General features: G+C 41.3%; 1 protein-coding gene across 1 annotated transcript in view; it reads left to right on the forward strand.

Annotated features, from left to right (window-relative positions):
* Positions 1-23,436, forward strand: part of LOC121545777 (teashirt homolog 2) — a 43,389-nt gene extending 19,953 nt beyond the window's left edge. The window contains exon 2 of the mRNA XM_041856603.1: positions 19,677-23,436. Coding sequence (XP_041712537.1) covers positions 19,677-22,732 — 3,056 coding nt within the window. The 3' untranslated portion in view covers positions 22,733-23,436. The remainder of the gene's footprint in view (positions 1-19,676) is intronic.
* Positions 23,437-24,267: the final 831 nt, after the last annotated feature.

Genomic DNA, 24,267 nt, shown 5'->3' on the forward strand with positions numbered 1-24,267 from the left:
ATAGGACAATAACCTAACACACAAAGCCAAATATACACTGGAGTTGCTTACCAAGAAGACAGTGAATGTTCCTGAGTGGTTTTCACTTAAATCTACTTGAAAATCTATGGAAAAGCATGTCTAGCATTGATCAACAACCAATTTGAAAAGTTTGAAAATAATTTTGAACAGAATAATGGGCAAATGTTGCACAATCCAGGTGTGGAAGCTCTTAAAGACTTACCCAGAAAGACTCACAGCTGTAATCGCTGCCAAAGTATTGACCCAGGTGTGTGAATACTTACGAAAATTATATATTTCTGTATTTCCTTTTCAACAAATTAGCAAAAATGTCTAAAAACATATTTTCACTTTGTCATTATGGGGTATTGTGTGTATATGGGTGATACATTCAATTTAATCAATTTTGAGGCTGTAACAAAACAAAATGTGGAAGAAGTCAAGGGGTATGAGTACTTTCTGAAGGCACTGTACATGCTGACAGTACAGATTGACAGTGTCTACACAATTACGATAAACTAATCACACTAAGTTGGTTATTTTATTGGTTTCTGATTTTATGTAATAGTAGTAGACATGTATAGTTGGCTCAGGTGTGGAAGTAAAATCATTTTCCATTGTACGATTAATATCATACAGTTAGTTTATATAAGTAACTTTTACTTTTTTAGTTTTGTCTAAAAAAGGTGAGAGCATTTAAATCAGTGCTCACAAAGAAATCGTTGAAAAATGCAAAGCAGATGTTTTTCTCACCATTTTTATTGTCAGTGAAACACTACTGATGACATTACAGAGACCTTTTATGGCTTCTTTTAATCCCTCGACACCCCCGCCCGCCCGCCTGGAGAAAAGAAACCCCTTGTGGTGCAAACTATTTTCGTTACAGCGACAATTTTAAGCCATTTCCAATTCATTTCCTTATCTGACAGTAGGCTATACAGGGTTTCCGTTGGTCTAACTCTACTCACTAAAATATAAGTAAAGAAAGATACTGACACAACACTCTGAGGTAAGTATAGTTTATTAGTCTATGTTTAGATTGATGCAATCAAAACTCAAAATGGCACTTAGTGATAATACATATACATCACACCAATGGAAACATTTTGCCCTTATTTACGATCACAGATAGTTAAATATTTTGTTGGTCAACATATACTCACTTTTAAAGGCGTTGTTAACAACGACCCCGTTAACTACCACATAAATTCAAGCCAGACATCCTAACAACATATCCTGAACAGATTTACATGTGGCTGATCCAACCTGCAGTACAAAGCTCTGAGGAGTACTTCCAGGGTTCTGACTCTGGGATGAGGAGTAGATGAACTATATGTCTCCATCCCACAGTCCAGCCGGTAGTATATCAGCGGAATCGCAGCCGCATGGGCGTGTGTCTGAACGTGCTGCTCATAAATATCACCGTCCCCCCATAGGGGCCCCTCTGATGGTGATGGTGAAAGGATGTCGCTGTCTGGGTGATTGAGTGCTCCTGCTCCAGGCCCTGGGCACATCCCTGCACTCAGTGCCCGAGTGGGAGGCCTACCGCTGAGCTGAGCAGAGCACTGGGCTGGCTGGCCTGAGGGGGCTCTACTCCCAAAGCAGGCCGAGCAGGAGCAGTCATACAGCCACACACAGCAAAGAAACAGCAGAGACCCTTTCTCCTTTTGAGACCACCGCCGAAGCAACACTCACAGTGCAGCCAGCCACACCGTGAACACAGAGCGAATGGGGTTTTGTCTCAAATTAGGCCTACATCTATGGGGAGAAACTTACATAAATTTATGAAATGTGAAAATTGGTGTGTTTAATCATATTGTTACCATGGATGTAGTGGAGAAACATAATAAAAATGTGATTAATGTTTCTTCACCTAGCCTCACACTGTAACATAACAATACAGTATGTTGTGTGTCCTGCTAACTTTCAATTTCAAATAGGACTATCCCTCTCTCTCTCTCTCTCTCTCTCTCTCTCTCGTTTCTCTCTCTATCTTTCTCTCTGTCTCTCTCTCTCTCACTCCCTCGCTCTCTCCCCTTCTCTCTATCACTCACTCACACAGGAATCGGAGATAATCAAGGAGCGGTAATTAGCCTGACTTGCTTTATAGTAATTGAGGGCAGGAGGAGGTTGCTCTTTCGCGAACGCTTTTTTAATTTTTTTATAATGACGTACTTTAGGTTGCTCAAGCCAGCTTTATTTTTTCTGTCTTTTCCTCAGCTTGTTCTCATACATTATTTTCCTAGGTTTATCCTTTTAAACACAATGACTCGTCTTTCATCATCAGTCAGTAACAGCTCAAGTCTTTGAGAAAGGGTAGAGTTCAGGTTTTGAGACTGTTGTCTCTTCCTTTTTAGGTTTAGTCAGTGCCTCAGTCCTTCAGCTGAGCTTTCAGCCTGAGCATTGACACTGTCCAGGTCCGTCCTACTTGGCAAGCGACGCAGCAATAGAGAAAGGGAGAGTTTATTTCCTGTTCTTGTGAATCATATATCAGTACAATTCCCCTCTGTGCTGTTTGGCAACGGCGGAATGACGGGTGTCATTTATCATACAGACTGAAAGAGGCTGTGGGAAAAGGAATTTGAATTCTTTCGGAGGTGTGTGGATTTTCCTTAGTGGGGGATCATTAAACGCTGGAGTTTTTCAAGGGGGGATATGAGTAGTACCTCTTCTAGATGTTACTTTGTGCCCTGTTGCACTGGTTGGCTCAATCACTCAATGTCTCAAGAAAGAAGATTTAAGAGTTTTCATATCTCAATGGAGACAGAAGGCTTGTGACATATCGTTAGCAGTATGATTTTTCAAGCTGCTGGTAGATCATAACTGAAAATTGCAGTATTTGTTGGGTTGGCAATCTAGCATGATCATGGTATCATAATCATTTTCTAACATCTGCTTATAATTACATTACAGTTGAAGGGACTAATAGTAGTACCTTGTTAGGTGTGAAAACGTCCAGGTGTGTTGCATTCTGATTAGTTATCAAATAGAGCTACTGGTATTATTATTTTAAATTTTTTACTTTTACTGATATCTGTAAACTGTTTTGATATCCAGTGGTTTCTGTGGTATATTTTGTTTAATTGACACATGGCAAACATTGAATAATCATTAACATAAAACACATGCTACCAACTGTAAGATGAGGAGGTGCAGGCATTTTGATCTCTTTTGGAATATTTTTCCAACTGTCACCAGCATTTACCGTTTCTCACATTTTGAATATGGTGATCACACAAAATCTTTTCTGATGCGCTGTCACCAAGTCTTCAGCTGCAGTAGCAGAAATAAATGTGTCAAGCCTTAACTTATTCTCAGAGAAATACCTCCTCTCCTTCCCCTTCTCATACCCCCTGCTGTTCTAATTGACTGTAAATCCCTGAAACCTGTGAACACACACACTAAACTAAGTATATCATGAATCAGGTTTCTATAGACAGACCCAGCCTCCCAACCCCCAACCCTCCTCTCGTGTCCACCCCATCAAGAAAAGCCCCTTAACCACCACTTTATTGGTTTTCGTGGGTTTGCTGGAATGTGGAATGCAATCTTTGTTGATCTTATTTCCCCAAAATCTAATCTAAGTTTATTGGTCCAACTAAAGTTTTTATTAGGAAGTGATATTCTGTCGCCATCCAATGAAAAGTGACGAGAACATACTGTAGGCCTATAGGAAATTGAATGCTCAGAGCTTTTCAACTGTCCGCAGTGCTAACTGTCTCTCATATGGAGATCACAATGTTAAATGTGCTGTCACCAAGTCCTCAGCTAGAAATAAATGTGTTGAGCTTAGCTTATAAAGTACCTCCACCCCCTGCTGCCCGGCTGAATAGTGATCCATCAAATCTGGTGAACACATAAGCAAACCTGATCATACTGTGAATGTGCAATGGATTGAACATATTTTCAGTTTTCACTATGTTGTTACATACAGTATTAGAATATAGGTTCTTTGAAAAGGTATATTTGACCTGTATTTTATGTCCAATTGTGCCATTACCTTTCAGGGTTTACTTCATACTATTTATCAGTCACACAAACATCAGACCAGGTTCCTAGCCACTGTAGACAGACATCGTCCCTCCTTACACAACCTTCACTCTCTCTGAGGTGTGTCGGGGTGTCTTCTAAACCCAACTCAGAGTGCACAACCTTTTCAAGTAGCAGTAGAGTCTGGGGCCGGTATCTTGACATGTAAGGCTGCCACTTCCTGCTGAAGAAGAGTGTAGCTGCCCCTGAGGTAAATGAAAACATTTGGTTCTTGCCAGACCTGCTCAAGTCACGTCTCAACTGGGCCACATGGGCAGGCAGGCAGGCAGGTGACACGTGTACCAGAGGAGAGGAGATCTAGACTAGAGACTGTACTGTGGTGCTGGCCTACTTCTTCTACAGTCTCCATGCAGGCCTGGGCCACAACCCAGAAACAACCCAATGTATTCTTATTGGCTCAGAAACACCCCTTGCATAAAATATGTATAGGTGGTTTACAGGGTTTGTTCAACCATTATCCAACTTCCCTATGATGAAAGGCATAGTGCTACAGTAACCTACTGTATATGAACTGTAAGTATCCTGGGTAAAATGTTTCGATAATAGTGTTTTCTATTGTTCTTGTGTATATTAACATAGCACTACTGCAGTGGAGGGAATGGAAACACAGAGCATCTTCTTCCTGTTATCTAGTGTAGTGATGTTCCATAGACAGGCATGACTAATCAACCTGCTGGTCTATCTGTTTTCTACTCTGTAAATTCACCATGGAGGGTTGAGAATGTGTCACCAACTCATATCAACGTTCACAATTACTGCACAGCCCCCGAATGAATCCCTTAGGGAACCATGATTGCAATTAAAAAGCTTGGGCCAAATGTTAATTAAGTAAACTGCTTGAAACGGAAAACAATGAATTCTTGAAATTCCTTGATTTATAACCCTGTGCTACAATTTAAGTTCCATTTTATCTTTGTTGCCTGTTGCACATTAAGATAATGATAATGCTCTATTTCACTGGCATACTCATTATAGTTGCTGTGTCTTAAAACAAATGGCTTTGTTTTTGTTTTTAAATTATTGCTTTTCACATATGTTACGGATAGCTGATAATATGTATATCACAATTTGAAAATTAAGATGCTTTTTAAACTATAAAATACAGCTTTCTTTCAAAATCGAACCCCCATCAACTGGATGCAATGGCTCATGTTTAATTGTGTGTTGCTCATCAGTTGAGTGAAACCTTGTTGTAGAGAATAGAAAAGATGAGAGGACTTCAGTTCATGGGGTTATTAAATCATTAGAGGAATAGCAGCTGAACTTCTGGCTATCCTCTGTGATTGATGACCCAAGCCTTATTTGCTGAGGCGGAGTGTTTGTTCCTGTGTAATTGTCTACCAGATGGCTAAGCTAAGTGTTCTTAAATGCCTTTAGACCTGCAGGGGTCTGGGGTCCAAACATTTTCAGTACTAATGGTATTGTTGTTCTTCTAAACATCCTGCAGTTCTAAATGCTGTTTAAGATCAAGATTCACTAGCAAGCATTGAGTTGAAATAATTTGTTCAACCTAGATGTTTTCCAGTGATGGTATTTTAGTAAACTATTTCACTAAAACAACCCTTGAACTTTGGAAGAAGAGAAATGGGAATAAAAACAACAGATTTTGTAGGGTATCCACCAGCTAGGCTACCTGAGGTAGAAGAGTCAGATTGGAGCAGAAAATGGATCTAGGTGGCAGTGCTAGTCATCAATCACAGGCCCTCAAGGGGAGCTGCAACTAAAGCTTGGCTGAAGTGCTATCTGTCAGCTGCTGCTCTGATACAGGCCCGACACCCCCAGAGAGGAGAGAAGAGGGGCCCTATCAGTGCCCATCAGCTCATAGCCCAGCTAGAAACTGCCATGTAAACACGTGCAGGTGCTCCTGTCAAACTAACCCCTGTCCCAGTTCAGCGGGTCACACATATTTCCACAAATGGATGGATAGTTGTCCTTGTTTAGTGGGAGGATAGAGGACATGTCCTGTTCTCCTTCATGTTGCATTGTGATGTTTTACTGTTTTACATCCTGGCTCTTCTATCTAGAAGCGGCTGCCATTTTAAAAATAGGTTTATAAAGGCTGGATTTTGAACTGTATAATATTAGTAATTTATAAGGGAATCTACTGTGTGTACTGTCTCCCTCCCTCCGCATCCTACTCTTGAATAAAGCCACCAAGAGCTTCTCCACCAATGTTGGTCAATCCGCTGCTGTCAATACCTCTCAAGATGGATAGTTGTTCTGGATGCTTATTGATTCGGCACAGGCCAGAGCTATAAGTATCATTTGTCATTTCTGGAATTATTTGGAGTCCTAGTTAAAACCCAGAGTGGTGGGAGATAGCCATGTCTTGGGGGGGTGGGAGGTAGGTGGGGGGGTTGAGGAATAGCAAGTTGTCTGACGCTTTGATGAATGACTCCACAGGTTTTTGGTTTTTAACTGTGAGTGCTGGGGCCCTTAAGCTGCTATTTGCTTTCACCACGGTCCAGGAAAAACACTGCGATGGGTCCAAGGACTGAGCAGCATCATCCTGTCATGTGCAGCCACAGCCATGCAGCGAGCAGGGTGGTCTGAGCTGAGCAGAGGAGTCAGGAAGAGGGACAGGGCGGGCCTTAGCCTTAGCCATTACATGCTGCATTTGCACAGGCGCAGTAGACTTCAGTTCTGCCTGTGTGTAGGGCTCGTTGAATATGATTTTGCCTCTTTGAATACAAATAATATTATTCAGGATACCTTGAATACAAATATTCAGCATGCATTATCCAAACAGACATTTTGGTCAATTGTAAGATAAATAAGTCAAGGAAGAAACACTGTGGTTTAGTAGTCAGAGCTACAGTATTATCCCCTGTGACTTTACTTTGATTATGTTCCACTTTGGGCTGGGAGCCAACAGGAGAACCTGCTTCATTACTGTATGGATCATCTTTTAAGACCATTTAAGATCACAGTGCCCAGAGTCACAGAGTCAAGTAATGACTGCTCCAACACTCACAGAGGTTCATTAAGCTCTTTCATTCATTCAACTGGACAGCACTTCTTCTTTGATGTGCTTGTTTTGTTTTGTTGATCTCTATACAGAATACACATACCACCAGTGTTATGACATACAGTACATTATTATTTTTATTTATAGGAGATATGCTATTTGTGTGACTTCTGAGATCTCCTCCCTCAGCGGTTTGAATTTGAAAAAAAAGAATATGAGCTGGGACAACAATAAGAAAACAGAGAATGGAAAATTGAAACAGATGAATGACAAGCAATTACTTCTGTTGTCCATCAAACTGTTTTGATTCCATTGTTGGATCAAACATGATTGATATACAATGTCAAATCCCACCTGAAAATGATTACTACTGTATTTGAAAAGCTGTTTGTGTCAATGTGCATGTGAGCATGTGTACACTATATTCACAGTAGCCACCAATATGATTTCCACAGCCACAGCTTTTCAACTCTAGATGGCCATTGTGTCTTCAGTTCCATTTTAGCCTGCCAAAATAGATTTTCCCAGCTGGAGTGAGAGTGCTTTGTCTGTCCTTCAGCAACATCGGTGAATATCCCTACGCCCAGTATACAGTCTATCCCGACTGTCCCCAATCTCCCTCTACAGACATTGAATATAGGACACTTAGGACAGTCCACCAGGCCTGCTATATACTCATCATGTAGGCCTCGCACACACAACAACCCACACAGTAATGCCCCTGGGCACTACTTGATGTCACAGTGTGTTAAAGCATCCATAAACAAACAGAGATATAGAGAATCCCTTTGCTGTTAATGTTCCGAAATCAAAGTGTTAGCATTACTAGAGCAGTCAACTCCATTTTGTTTGCCTGAGCAGTGACACAACACACAACACCACCTTCTGCATTCTGAATCACTGAAACTAGTGCATGAATTGATATATCCCTCTATGTCCCTCTCTTTCCTCCGTTTGCTAATGCCTTTCCTAGAACTTGAACAAACAGTGTGTGCGTGTAGGACCCATAAGACAGATGTTTAGGATTACTTTCACCTCGGTGCTCCATTGTGTGCACTTTAACAGAGCTCAGCTGATGTGGAATGGCACTCATTCAGCCTCCCTGCTACTACAACGTTCTTCTAGCTTTTTTTTCTTCCATAGAGCCAATCCCTGTGATCAAAGACTGAACTGCTGTTTATTACTCTATTGAATCGGCTTTATTCAAACATGTCGAGCCATCAAGGACCTCTAAACCAGGCGGTGTCAGAGGAAGGCCCTAAAAATTGTCAAAAAATCTAGCCACCCTAGTCAGACTGTTCTCTCTGCTACCGCACGGCAAGCAGTACCGGAGCGCCATGTCTATGTCTAAAAGGCTCCTTAATAGCTTCTACCCCCTGGTGTGTAGGTGTGTAGGCTCGCTGAATGTTTTTCTCAGTAATGTTGCCGGGTCTGTTTGCACAAGTAGAAACAAATGGACTAGGCCCTCATTGATATTGTTGAGGAGTGACATTATCTTTAAGCAGTGCACTTATCTAATCTGTCTGCTGTGCTTTGGGAAGCTGGAGGAAGCGGCTATATGGGACAGGAGCAGGGAGAGGGGACAGGGAGAGGGGCTGGGGATGCTACTACATCTTTAATTACCATTGATATCGCCACATAGAGATAGAGGGAGAGAGAGAGGGGAGGATAGAGGAGTAGAACGAGGGAGGGGAAGGAGAGGGGGAGAGAGAGGACCTACCGTGTTCACTTTTTAATTAAGGCTCCGTAGTGTAACTCGTCAATGTACATTATTGGAAGAATGAACGTCAATGCCATTGCTTTTTCTCCCCCTCCTTTATCTCTGTCAATGATTCAAAGACATGATTTATGGTTCGTCTCCGTCTTTCAGGATCATCCATCAAGTTCCGGCTCTGCCGCCGCGCCACCCGTTGTAAATCATCCTGAAAGCCTGTCACTCATTTCCATTAACCGTTCCTCTGTTGCTCTGGTCTCCGCCTTCCTCTCAACCTCTTTTTTTTTCTCCTTCAATCCCTCCTTTTCCTCCCTCCCTCCCTCCCTCTTCCTCAGTTCAAAACCTACAGCCACACGGGGTATCAGTTCCATTCCACTGCCTCGTCCGTCCGCCTACCTTCTTTTCAATAAATTAACCAATGAATAAAAAGGCCCTGCAATCGTCAGGCAGGCAGGCAGCTCCTCCTCCTCCTCCATTACTGTTTAACACCACAGAAATGTCACTGCTAAGAAGCTCAGAGTAAATGAGGATATAGCGCAAAGACAACATTTGTGTTGTTGTAGGTTTACTGACTGTGCAATGGAAATATTATTTTAACACCTCTATGTGCAGGTAATAATAAACATAGCCTACTCAGATTTTCCATATGTATTTGGCTGTTAGCTCCACCGCTCACATCTAAACTATGAGGGATTTTTTTCACTCGGTTACATACAAATACTACTTAACTCTATGGCTTAGAAAATCAAACAACCTAAAATAATACATCCTATAATAATGTAGCCAGGGTTAGAAGGTTATGGTATGTACAATTCTCTTTGTAGTGAAAACAGTATTCCACTAAATTATATTGCTTTACTGGAAATGTTACTGATTTACAAACCGAGGCGTACACTCCAACAATGTACTCTTCAAGCAGCTCTTATAGAAATAGGTTTTTATGAACTGAAACATTGACTCAATGGAGTGACTGTCAATCTCTCAACAATAGCTGATGTGCCTCCTCAGGGAGCTTCAATTCACTGGCTTATTTCTTTTTTCATTCTAATCAACATCTAGATATCAATGCTGCAGAATATCCACAAACAGCAGAAAGAAGCCAGCCTGTATTGAGAGGAAACTTTCAGTGATTGGGTGCCAACACAATTCACTATTTGGGCAGCCATTGTTCTCAGAACAGGCTGTCAAAGTGACAATGCAGCGGCAGGCAAATCCCGAAGTTTACGCTTTTCAGAAAAACAGCGGGCCCTAATCATTTTGCAAGAGGACATTTGACAACAAATTTTCCATTAAAATGAATGGGATAGAGGCATGGTGTTTTTGAAGCATTTCTGCCTTTCTTACTTTTTTGCTCGTCTCGTCCCCCAGAGCTGCTGCAGGTTTGGCGGGTCTGCTTCTCCCCTTTACGCTTGCCATGAAACAGCCTTTGGTCCCACAAGAAACCATCTGACAGTACCACGCTTCTGTTGCAAATGTACTGTGTAGCCTCATTGTTTTTAATGAAGGGAAAAAGTGGCAATCTACTATTAATGAATTTGGAATATAAAACAATGCCTCCATTTGCTGAAAACTGCACAAAACTGCTTGTATAAGGGAATGCCTTGGCTGGATCCCGTCCAGAATCTAATGAAGGATCCATAGAGAGTCAGAGGAGGGAGGAAGAGTTAGTGAAATGCAGATTGTTTTAATAGAATATGCACTCTTGTCCAGATCAGATTCATCAGGCTTGACCTTGACTGAGGTCTGCTGTTGTTGATGGCCAGCGAGTGACCTATGTCTGGAGTGTGATGGACCACCACCAGCCTTTTTATTTCATGTTGATATATATTATTGAGAAAACACACTGTATCACGTCATATATAAATATAATTTAAATGATTTCATTTTGGAACATATTCCAAAAACGATTAAAACCAATTCCTCTGTGTAGAATTAAAATATATCCACATATATAAAAAGACATATGCAATCAAATTACCTGGTTAAATTATTGTGGATCTTTTAATGAGTCTGTATGTGGTAGAACTGCTGGGCATCATAAACTCCCAGTCCAATCAGACAAGTGTAGAAGAGATTGTCACATACTCCTCCTCCCAGCCAGTGGCTCATAAAAGCTTTGAACAAAGGCCTAATCTGTACGAGGCAGTGGTCCTTTAAATGATGGCCCACTTTCCCCTGCCTGCCTGCCTGCCTGCCTGCCTGCCTGCCTGCCTGCCTGCCTGCCTGCCTGCCTGCCTGCCTGCCTGCCTGCCTGCCTGCCTGCCTGCCTGCCAAGCCACGCAAACATTCCTGACTGACATTCAATCAGGGAAATTTGAACCGAAGCAAGATGGTATTTTATTAGTTCCTCCCTGTTTGCTTGACTGGTCAGCTCCAATATGCGAGGGTTGGGTGAGTGGCGTACAGTAAGATGGTGGGTTCCCTCTCTGATAAGGGTGAATGAGGGGTAAACTGATGATGGGTTCCCTCTCTGATAAGGGTGAATGAGGGGTAAACTGATGATGGGTTCCCTCTCTGATAAGGGTGAATGAGGGGTAAACTGATGATGGGTTCCCTCTCTGATAAGGGTGAATGAGGGGTAAACTGATGATGGGTTCCCTCTCTGATAAGGGTGAATGAGGGGTAAACTGCTGTTCTGCAGAAAGGAACCATCAGACCTCATCACGTCGCTCCTGGTGATCCATGTCACAAGCTCTTCGAAAACCAAGTGACAGTGAGTAGAAAGCAGCATCTCTCTCTCTTTCTCAAATAAAAAGATAATGTAAATTTTTACAAGTCAATTTTAATACAGTTTTTTAATTGTGTTGACAGTTTTTGCTGTTCAAAATTAAATGTACTGTTTTCTTTTTTCTAAGAAAGGATATTTTGCATTTGCCAGAAACGAAAATCCTTGCACTTGGACAGCAGTGCCACTGCCAGTGAGGCAATATTCACGTGGTTCCATCCATGTTTATTGTGAAGGGATGTAAAACCTCTCCTGCCAGCCCTGAAAGGGTGGCCCCCCTCTTCTGGTGAGACGCAATACGAGGCAATAGTACTGCTTGTGAAGCGGTGGCAGGCAGGCGGCATGGCGGCTGGCGTTAGCACGGTGGCAAGCTTAAAGTGATGACTTAGGTGCTGGAGTGCAGATTGGAATGCTCTCCCGCCGCTCACTTCCAATTAGGCAGCGGGCCGAGTGATGCGTCTTGGAGCAGAAGCTTCTAGCAGCCAGGCATCAAAAAGAGCAGCGTCGCTCAGTGACATCATGGAGGGAGGGAGGGGACTCCTGGAGCTACTGTAGGATGGTAGCCACAGCTTGATGTGACTAAAGTGAGAATTGTGATTAGTATCGATGGAGAGACAGGGACACACTAACAAATACCAGCATTTGTATTTTGGAACATGAAAATCCCCAAATCGAAAAGATAAAATCTCCAAATAAGCATGCTGATTTCGCTACTATTTTTTGTCCTACAGCGTTGTAACACAGCCGTCTCAAGGTTGTGATGTGTTCTAGACATTGTAAAGAGGTTGCGATCAAGGTTGTAGAGTCACGCTTTCAAGTAGTTTTTACCTTCATTAATGAACAGAATGTTGGTTTGTGAAAACATTCTTTGATTAATTGCCATAATTATTGTGATCATTTTTGCCCCAATGAACAGCCAGATGGTAGGATATGGTGTCATATCTGTGATCCTATCATATTAATCTGGGTCTGAGTCCTTCCCAGTTCATCCAGCTGCCTTGAGCACAATTCCCAATCTGCCTTTCTTCACATTGTCTATGTTCTCTGCTTTGAAATGGTGAGGTTTTCTATTTGAGTATATTAGACTATTAAATATTTAATGTGCGGGTGTATGAAAGCAAGGCATTTATCTGCATGAATAGCCCCTGTTTAGTGAAGTAGGTAATGCACTTTAAGTAACATCCCTTTCATGCATACAAAAATGTACACTAATCTCTGAGTCGCATGGTTTTACACTGCGGCAGAGGCCTCAGAGAGATCTTAACATAACCACTTTGTGGAAAGGTAGATAGGTTTTTAACCTCCTTTTACAGTATTTGAACCGCTGTATGACTGCATTCTGACTGCATCTTATGGATGTTGGTAACATAACAGTGTTGTTCTGGGTGTATCTTTGACTGTGGGGTTGACGTATTGTATCTAGCTATATAAACCAGCTATGGTCATGAGGGCAAGAAACATTAAACTCATGAGGCTAGGTGGCATGTGAGAAGGGTCATAAAAGTTATGTAGGCCTACTGAAGTCACAATCAAATAATAAAGATAAATGTTTGTTATATTACCTTCCAGTAATAATTAATAACAGACAATAACTTACTGTAAGTTCAATGATTATTGCTTTATTTTATAGACAGTATCCTTCACTTGGGGGAGTATTTGTCTTCTAACTTGACTTGAAACAATGACGGAAAGTATTTACAGAGTTCACAGACTGCCTGCGGCCCTACTGTATAAGGTGTTTTACAACAATGTTATGTGATTAGTTAAGAATTAACTCATGCAATGTCAGCCGTGTATCCTGCTCTCAGATTGATCTTGATAAACAGCGTACTGTAACATCCAATGCATAGGCAACGGAAGGCAGGCTTCATCAGCATGTTACACACCACTATGCAATGAGCTGGAGGCAGTATGCATTTTGAAAACATACTTAATTGTTTGAAACCTGAATGTTTTACTACATATTATGAGGCATGTCTTAACTACTACTGGTTCTATCGTCCCACAACTGTCCCAGAGTCTGTTTGGAATAGGCCATTTCTTTCTCGACAAGCTGACCAATAGAATAGGTAAACTTTTCTACTATGGGGGATAATAGATTGACATAGGCTGATTTTGCTCTTTGTTACGCGTCTTGTTGGCTGAGGAAAATTAAATGTGGCCAGTTATTCTAAGATCTTCAAAGTGAGCATCAGAATTCGGTAAGAAAGACCGCACATCATTGCATCATCGACTTGCATGTTCTGTTAATATGAATTACCATAATCTAAATGTGATTTCTATCATTCTGAGCACCGTGGGTGGACGCCCTAATCCGGTTATGCACCCAATGCATATGGGTCCGGTACATTCCTCAAATGTCCAGTAAATTAAAATGCTGCGATCAATGTCCGGCACCACATTTTCCTAACGGAAACCCTGGTAAGTGTGTAGCCATCTTGCAGACACTATGACGTCAACAACAAAATGATAGTTTTAGTAGATCTTTGATCAACATTAAAGTACAGTGTGTAGTAGTGTCTCCCTCCACACTGCTGAGCCCTCCAGCTCCATAGGACTCTGAAAAGGAACCTACAACATACCTCACTTACTTAACTCAAATCTATAGTGACAACAATTTAAACCGCTCATTTACAAGTATATCGACAACAGTCTTCCAGCGGTTGCAGAGAATATTTGACTCCAGCAGGCTGAGAGATTGTCTGTAGATTGTTTCACTTGCCTGACCTGCTTTGTTAATGTGTAGAAGCTGCATTCTTATGTGGTACAACATAGACGGATGGATGGGCCTGCTGTGTTTGTTTTTTTCTTTGTTATTTTCTTCTAGCGTGGCATAAATCCGGGAGATGAAAATGTCATGGAGCAGGTTCATTTTGCAAAGAGGTTTTGATTACAATGTGCGTGTAATTGATTGTTCCAAGGACAGGGGGAAATCTAGAAATGTCATAACAGTCCTGCTTAGGTCAGTCCCACCGCCAGGCAATCAATGAGAAGTAAAAAGAGATATTGATTTGCGAGCAGGGAAAACTGTAGCTTGAGACAACCGGAGAGCAGTTGGGGAAAGTGGCTCAGACATGCGGACCTGGCACTTGCACATATGAATTACCCAATCTTCTGTGAAGATAGTGTTTCCTGGGATATTCAGAGTATCGCAGGGTATTACAAGCAAGCTGTCCATTAGCTAACCCCCTCAGGCTGCTCACTCACTTTGCCTTGTCACTTTAATGAGGGAAATGTTGACCTTCCATAGGATAAATGTTGATATCTTTGCCATTACAAAAGTTAATAACAGGCTAATAGTGGACATTGAATACTGTTACTGGGGAAACCTACTGACAAATTTCTGCACGCTGATTGTCCTGTGTTGAGAGTAGACTGAAGGAAAAATGTAAAGCTTTTGTGGTACATTTTTTAATGTTTGTAGTGTTGTTGTCCATTCAGTATAGCTTTAACAGAAAACAAATAATTCCTGTAAGTATGAGAACATGATTTCCTATACTACTACTACCGCTGCCCATTCAGTTAGCTGTGCTCTCAACATTGAGTAAAATGTTACTTGGCTCCCAAACGGGCTGCCGCTCCTTGATATTCAGGCCTTGTTGTTCCAGGAGTTTGTTCTAATGGATTAATGTTGTTATCACTTCAAGTAGCTGATTTAGGATGGACACCCTAGGTTTTTTTTTAACCTTTGCATACTCCTGTCTGAAGATATTCAATTGTATTGACACAGATTGGAGGCTTTGCAGGGGTTTATGACATGCTAAATCTCAGTCCTGGCATGCCAGCCCTCTTATTTTGTAAGCCTTGTTGAACTGAATGCTGCCTTTAACAGACTAAAGTCACAACATTTGCTCAGTAGGCTTAGTTTGTACTTTGGGAATAATGAATAAAAGTCATTAAAATGATCATAAAATTAACTTGTAATATTATGTCTTATATTTTGACAGTTGTAATTCTATAACTACAGGAATTACGTTGACAATCTATTGCTAGTGTAGGATGTTCCAATGTTGTATTGCTTCACATGTATTATCTTCATGTCAGAGATGAGGTCTTGAAGACTGGCCCTAGCTTACACAATGTCTCTGCCCTTGCATGTGATTTGCGTTGAAGAGTCATGCTCCTTGGCATCAACCAAAGGTTGGCAAACAGGAGTTGTGAATAGTGTGAGAAGTGGAAGTAGACGTGTGGGTATTTTGGAATGACCCCTGCCAAAGGTTAATTGGTGCCTTTACATGTATAGAACTTCTGATCTAAGGGGCAAAATGGCAGGAATTTCTGTTAATTGTGTCAATGTCATCTGGAAATATATCCATAGTATGATGAGTGATACGTGACAATGCTAATGTTATATGGCTATGTTTGTGGATATATGCATGTCAGTATTGTCAGTCAAACCATTTATTGGGGAAACATTTTTTGTATAATTATTATTTAATAAACTGCAGGTGATATTCTGTATCATACTGTGTGCAAAATGTCCCTTTCAGTCAACACCAATGACTTTGTCACACCCTGACCTTGAAAGCCTGTTATTCTTTAGTTAGGTTGGTCAGGGTGTGAATGCTAGAGGTTATCATGTGAATATCTAGGTATCTATGTGTAGATCTAGATTGTATATTTCTATGTTGGCCGGGTGTGGTTCCCAATCAGAGGCAGCTGTCGATCGTTGTCTCTGATTGGGGATCATACTTAGGTAGCCAGTTTGCCTACCTATGTTGTGGGATCTTGACGCTTGTTTGGCTTGTTTGTTTGTTTGTTTGTTTGTTTGTTTGTTTGTTTGTTTGTTTGTTTGTGTGTGTGTGTGTAGCCATTGTGAGCTTCACGTTACGTTGGTTTTGTTGTTTTGTCGTGTGTTAACTTAGTTAATAAACATGTATGCATTCCACGCTGCACCTTGGTCCAATCCTGTACTCAACGAACGTGACAGACTTTTTCATTTTCAGGAATAAAATAAAGTTATCTTGATTAAGTTTTTGTTTGATTAAATAGCAATACTGGATTTCATAGTGCTCTATTGCAGGGTATATAAAGCTACTTGAACATGGTAAATTGTATCATCTAATTGCCATGAAATAACAATTTATTGGATGTGTGTCCGCATGCTCCATTGCTGTATGATTGCGGAGTGTCTCTTAGTGAAATATTTATTAATGCTAATTCCTAATCCATTAATTAGTTATAAGGACTTGCTATTTCCATAAAGTATCCCATGAAGAAGAAAATCAGTTTAGCTATATCTGCAATATGTCACCAGTATACTGTATTACAGCCTCAAATAATCATTCAAATGTAAATGTTACATATGGATGGATATTTTACAGAATCATGAACATGCACCTTAGTCATGGGAAACTTACTTATACGGTAGGACAACCTTATTCCATTGATTGTCCATAGGACCATGCTCAACAACATCCTTGAAACTTGACTTGATAATGCACATTTTATCAATCAATGTTCAGTAATGGAAGACAGAAATGAAAGGTTCTACAATAATTTGAACTTGGCAAATAAGCTGTGCTACATTGACTTCCGTCCATAGTCTCTCTCAAGACTTTCAAAAGAGAAGACATCAACTAGAAGCTTGTCATAGCCGATAGTATTCCCGTTTTTCACTGAGAACGATATATAAAACTATCAATAAAACATGTCTCTGTACTCTGGCAAAACGTTTGAGACCATCAGCGATCTCAGTTGGCAAATCTCTCCTGCAGTAGATCAGGGTCACAGAACATTGGGGAACCTCTGGTGTGCTGCGTGGTTCCTTGTTCACGGAGGCCCAATTCTGCATGTTTGTTTTGAAAGGCTGAGTCCCATCTCCATCTTCATCCATTAGCTGGCAAGCAGTTCACCTCCAGGGTTTCTCCTGAGGCACTTGTGAAATATTGATAGAAAAGGCTTATTTTCAGAATGCGAAAGAGGATGACATTCTACATTCTATGGGCCGACCCAGTGTACTGAGTGCTCCTTACATTCAGCATTCCACTCCATAGAGTGCCCCTAACTCAAAATAAAAATATTGCCCACATTAAATGCATGTGTCCTATTCATATTAAACTAAAAGCACATCTGCCATAAATTCTCCCAAAATGCACATTTTTCAACATGAATTTGAAGAGGACATAACGGATTATATACTGAACAAAAATAGAGATGCAACATGCAACAGTTTCAACGATTTGACTGAATTTCAGTTCATATAAAGAAATCAGTCAATTGAAATAAATTCATTAGGCCCTAATCTATGGATTTCACATGACTGGGCAGGGGCGCAGCCATGGGTGGGCCTGGGAGGGCATAGGCCCACCCACTTTGGAGGAAGGCCTGCCCACTGGGGAGCCAGGCCCAGCCAATCAGAATGAGGTTTTCCCCACAAAAGGTCTTTATTACAGACAGAAATACTCCTCAGTTTCGTCAGCTGTCCGGGTGGCTGGTCTCAGACGATCCTGCAGGTGAAGAAGCCAGATGTGGAGGTCCTAGGCTGGTGTGGTTACACGTGGTCTGCGGTTGTGAGGCCGGTTGGACGTACTGCTAAATTCTCTAAAATGATGTTGGAGGCAGTTTATGGTAGAGAAATTAACATTCAATTATCTGGCATCAGCTCTGGTGGACATTCCTGCAGTCAGCATGCCAATTGCACGCTCCCTGAAAACTTTAGACATCTGTGGCATTGTGTTATGTGATAAAACTGCACATTTTAAAGTGGCCTTTTATTGTCCCCAGCACAAGGTGCACCTGTGTAATGATCATGCAGTTTATTCAGCTTCTTGATATGCCACATCTGTCAGGTGGATGGATTATCTTGGCAAATGAGAAATGCTCATTAACAGGGATATAAACACTTTCTTTGTGTGCGTATGGAACATTTCTGGGATATTTTATTTCACCTCATGAAACACAGGACCAACACTTTACATGTTGCGTTTATATTTTTGTTCAGTGTATATATGACATAGCTGACAAACTGCATATACTGTAAGATGTCTCTTCGAAAGTGTTGGGACCGCTGTTGATGTGTTTTGTGTATCCATATTGTGGATTGGCAACATTTTAGAGGCAACTTAATCAACAGAGAAGAGTTTGAATGTATTGTATTGATTATAGTTTTGCTGATATTACCTTTTGACTAACAGATCCACCAGCCTCATCAAAATTGCCTAATATGCTGTATCACAAGTAATACAAATTAGATGATGGTTACTGATTTTAAAATACTATTGTTTAATTATCAATGAATTGATGTAATAACATTTGTGCCCTATGAGTGTGAACGAATAGATGATTGCTGTTTACGAGACTGTCAAGGACAGTATAACGATGTGACAGGTTACCACTAATCTCTCTGAATTTTACATCACGATCTAGTTATACTAAGTAAATCTATTTTCTAACATATTACTGTTTCTTTGCTGTGATTAACAATATAATTTGTTAATAATTAGCCATATTTAGGTTTTATTTTGCATAAAGCGTTTACATTTGTCTGTGAACACAGATAAAATACTTTGTTACAGACACTCTGTGACCACTTAAATTGAGAAATTATATATTTCAGCAAAAAATAAAATAATAATAATAAGTAAACCCCTCTCATCTTGCAAGGCTCAGGCTTTTTCATTTATTATTAGAACACTTGTGGGATATTAGAATATCTGTCTGTGTAATTTGCTGCAACACAATCTGGGAGATCCACGCATGGCAACATATTATCCAAGAGAGAAATCTTACATTTTTCCATTGCAAGTTCTTTGCAGTTTGGAGACACTCATCACTTTGGAATAGGCCATTGGCAAAAACACTTAGCAAAACCCCAGGAGAAATCAATTGCATTTTGTCAGTCATTGGTCAAATGATTGTTGTAAACATCTCAACATGAGGCAGGGAAACCTTTGACACAGCACTAAGTCAATGGCCCGCCGTGAATCGCAAGGAGTTGTTTGACCACCAGCAGTTTGTTAGTACAGGCATTATGTCCGTCCATATTGTTGATCCTCTCAAGTTGCTCTGGCCTGCATTGTGCAGCATTGTGTGGATTTTCCAGTTTTTCAAAAATGTCTTGCATGTTTTGCATTGGAACTATTTCAAATGCTCGGTAATGATTGCAACGCAATTCATTTCCTTCGCCCATGGCGATTTCTTACTATTTCTTACTATTATTAGTGGACATAAGAAATGATCACTAAATTGTATCTCTCTCCTCTTTCTCTCTCTGTTAGTATACGAGCCTGATGAAGATGGCATCATGCAAGAGACCATCCCTGAGGATGACGGAGAGAATGACACTCCAACTGAAGAGGAGGGTTCTGAGAAGACGAGTCCCAAGGCCTCAGAGGACAAAGAGATGGACAACAAAAGCAGTAACAGCTACAGCTACCAGAATTCCCCCGTCAGTGTCCTTTCCAATCAAGAGGCCGAGTTGGAGTCGCGCCTTAGTGACGCCAGCGACAGAATCTCACTCTCAGACTTCAAAACGTCCTCACCACCTGAAAGTCAGAAAGTTGAGGAGCGCAACGGTTCAAAACACAAGGATGACATGCACAGCAGTCTGGAGAAAATGAGGGCTGCGTATGCTAACTTTCTCTCAGATTCCTACTGGACAGGGATTGGGATGGACTTGAAAATTGGCAAAACCCCCAGCAAAGCCAACTGTGACAGCACCAATGGGAGCACCAAGAGTGAATTTGACTGGCACCAGGATGCACTCTCCAAAACCTTCCAGCAAACACACTCCCCAAAGCCTGTGTCGAAACCCAACCTCTTCAGCTCGGTCCACCTCTACAGACAAAGCAGCAAAGCAGGTGGGACGGTGTTCACAGGAGCCAGTCGGTTTAAGTGTAAGGACTGCAGTGCTGCCTACGACTCTATTGTGGATTTAACAGTGCACATGAACAAGAGCGGACACTACCAGGACAACAACCACGGCAAACCAAGCAATGCCTCCACGTCCTCCAAATCAAGAAAAAGAAATTTGCAAGACATGGAAGGGAAAGACGATGCGCAGAAAGTTCTGAAGTGTATGTTCTGTGGCCATTCTTTTGAATCCCTCCAGGACTTGAGTGTCCATATGATAAAAACAAAGCATTACCAAAAAGTGCCTTTGAAAGAACCGATCCCAGTACTCTCACCCAAATTACTGCCACCAGCAAAGAAACGGGCCTACGAAGCCAACAGACCTTGTTCTCCTGATTCTACCACAGGGTTAGCTGGTTACAGCGAGGCCCAACGGTCTGCTGCCATTTCAAATGCTACCAGTAATCGTTATGGTTATCAGAATGGGGCTAGCTACACTTGGCAGTTTGAGACATGCAAGTCTCAGATTCTAAAATGCATGGAGTGTGGGAGCTCACATGATACCCTGCAACAGCTCACCACTCATATGATGGTCACTGGACATTTCATCAAAGTTACAAACTCAGCCTCTAAGAAGGGGAAACAGTTAGCTCTGGATCCCTTGGCTGTAGAGAAGATGCAGGTATTAGCTGAGCCTCTTGCTAATGAAACTGAAGGCGATAAAGTGTCTCCAATAACTGCTTCCCCAGGGGACAGTGAGAAAGATAACCAGAGGGAAGGCACATTGGACAAAATGGAAGAAAGTCAAGTGAAGGATGACAAGGCAGAGAGTAAGGATCAAAAGGCAGGGGAAGGGGCATTTAAATATCCATATCTCCGCGAGGAGGATCTGGAGCAGCAGGGATCATCAGGTGGAGGAGGGGATATCCTTAAGTCTTTAGCCAACACAGTTGCCTCTGCAATTAACAAGGCTCAGACTGGGACCCCCAGCTGGAGTGCCTACCCCAGTATCCATGCTGCCTATCAACTCTCTGGGATCATCAAGAGCAGCAATCCCCTCTCAGCGTCTCCTCCTATTCAGCTAAAGCAAACATTCAACCACAAGCTGAGACCGATCGCCCCAAAGGGGAAGTTTCTTCAGGGTGCTGGGGGAGTTGAAACTCCTCAGGGACAGCAACAGCATCAAAATACGGACATCAAAAAAGAAAAGGTTGGCATTAGCGATGGTAAAGAAAGTCAGAATATTAAGTTTGATCTGGTGGAGAATGATGACAGCGATTGTCAGGACGATTCCTCTACCTCTTCAAAGCTCGAAGCAGACTGTCTGAATGAAGGGAGTGATGCGATCAAAGGGAAGTTGAGCCCAGATTTATCAGACAGAGGCAAGACACCAAGCCCTCCTGCCAGCAAAGGACGAAGCACTACTTCAGAGCTTGTCAATGACACCCCGGAAATACTGGGCATAAACCCTCTAAGTGCACTGCAGTCAGTTCTGAACAATCATTTGGGTAAAGCAAATAAGCCCACCAGTTCAAGATCTGAAAACAGTCAACTATCTGCTCGCTCTCAATCTATATTCGCTGAACTCAACCGGAGTATGGAGAAACCAGCAGTGGTGCATGCTACCCCTGCTAGGAACAGAGCATTTCTGTTTACTAGCAATGATCAGCCAATAGACCTGACAAAATATAAACCTAACAAGCCAAGTTCCTCGCATCTACAGCCATCTGCCCCAATGCCACAGAAACACGCTCTGTCTGACATTGCTGACATGGTCAAGGTTCTTCCTAAAGCCACCACACCAAAAGCATCCATGCCATCGAGGATACCCACCATGAAACTGGAAACAGACGTGAGACGCTTTGAAGATGTGTCGGCTGAGGTATACTCGGTTCACAAGCGTAAGGGAAGGCAGTCGAACTGGAACCCCCGGCATCTTCTCATCCTCCAAGCCCAGTTCGCCTCCAGCCTCTTTCTGACTTCTGAGGGCAAGTACTTACTCTCAGATCTTGGTCCTCAGGAACGAATGCACATCTCCAAGTTTACTGGACTGTCCATGACAACCATCAGCCATTGGTTGGCCAATGTGAAATACCAACTTAGGAAAACAGGGGGGACCAAGTTTCTGAAGAGCATGGACACTGGCCATCCGATCTTCTACTGCAATGACTGTGCTTCCCAGTTCAGGACACCACCAGCCTTCATCTCCCACCTGGAATCCCACCTAGGGTTCCAAATCAAAGATATGTGCAAACTGCCTATCGAGCATCAGACGAAGGTAGAGGAGCCAGAACTGTCTAAGGCTCTCAGTTTCCGGGCGACAGAGACACTAGTCACCGAGGAGGACGTTGACGCTAAGTTCAAATGTAAGCTGTGCTGTAGGACATTTGCTAGTAACCATGCAGTTAAACTCCACTTGAGTAAAACTCACAGCAAATCACCTGAGAACCATTCACAATATGTGGAAATGGACAAAGAGTAGGAGTTGTTCATTTTTGCTACATTTTCTTTGTTGTTATTGATTTTTTAAACACGGGTCAGATATTTCAACCATATTTCCAGTAGCATTGTGTAGTATGCATAAAGACATTGAAAACATTTAATTGAAGATGACATGGACACACTGGCTAGACTAAACCCTAAAAATTTTAATAATACACCAACTTATACCTTTGCACCCTGCTCAAATGCATCACCAGTAATGAAATGTATTAATGCTTGAAACATAATTGCTGATGTTTGCATGCAATAGCTATGGCTATGACTACTATTTATTTGTATAATATGTCAAGTTTCAATTGTTTTATTTCAAAGACAAAGTAATGGGTAAATTGTAATTTCTTACTCCAATGACACACCTGCATAAATATGCAGCTGTTTTAAACAGGTAGCCAGACACATGTTAACACATTTACTGAACTGTACAGTGTATTGCTATGTCAAAATGTTTTGTGTTGCAATGATAGAACAGAAAAGCACTTTAATAAATGTTAAATCACCAGTTTAGACTCAGATTCTGTACATGAACCCAACACATTTAGACAGGTTGGAAACAAGGATGTCTCACATGTAAAAAACAACACATTTAAAGACATAACAATTATTTGTGTTTCATATTAAAAGGATGACAGTGAGACAAATGATACCTGCACCTTTTTTACCAATTGAAATAAAGAATTAACATTTGCTACCAGCCTGTGTTCATTTTAAGTTTGCACGAGTATCCTGTATGTCTTCTGAAATAGATGAACAATATATGCATAGACCAATGTGTGGTTGGGAGTGACCGTGTTCTTCATAGCAATTAAACATTTCCTTTAGCTCTCTTATTTCACAGCTATAAAAATAATTGCCTGCTAAATTCATAAACATTTTACACAATTCATCTATTTTTTTTCAAGCAATCAAGTCCATCAATTACCACCACCCATCAAATCGGTTTTATAACAGGCGACTGACATTTGATGGCAAATGGAGAAAGAGCACATGGGCGCTTTGGTGATTTGAATACTGTGACACCAACTTGCCCTCTATTGTTGGAAATGAGCAGGCAATCTCAATTGTTCATCAGATGACTCCTAATGCAGTTAAAGTATTCAGATATGATTTCTCCTTGCATATATAATTACTCTCATAGACCACACACCTCAGTGAACAGATTAAAGCTATAAATTATTTAATGCTTCGTTCCACCAATGGATCCCCTGATTCGTCTGTCGAGCCATTATGTTGTAGAGTAGCAACTTATTTTAAATTGAGGCTAAGATATGGGCGGAGCATAGTGAAACACTGATTGCGATATTCAGATCATGTGTGTTTATTAATGGAAATTAAATGTGAGATTGAATTGTCTTATTAAAAAGGAGATATGCCTCAGTACTGCTGCAGCTGTAGTCATTCAGAATTACACAATTTAGCTTGAGTTGTTTTATTCTTTTTGAAATGTCTATAGAAATGCACTGCAATATTGCATTTGGGGAAACAATATTATTCAAAGTATATACATATGTTTGGCTC

Source organism: Coregonus clupeaformis, chromosome 30 (genome assembly GCF_020615455.1).
Source record: "Coregonus clupeaformis isolate EN_2021a chromosome 30, ASM2061545v1, whole genome shotgun sequence".
In the NCBI taxonomy this organism is placed as follows: Eukaryota; Metazoa; Chordata; class Actinopteri; order Salmoniformes; family Salmonidae; genus Coregonus; species Coregonus clupeaformis.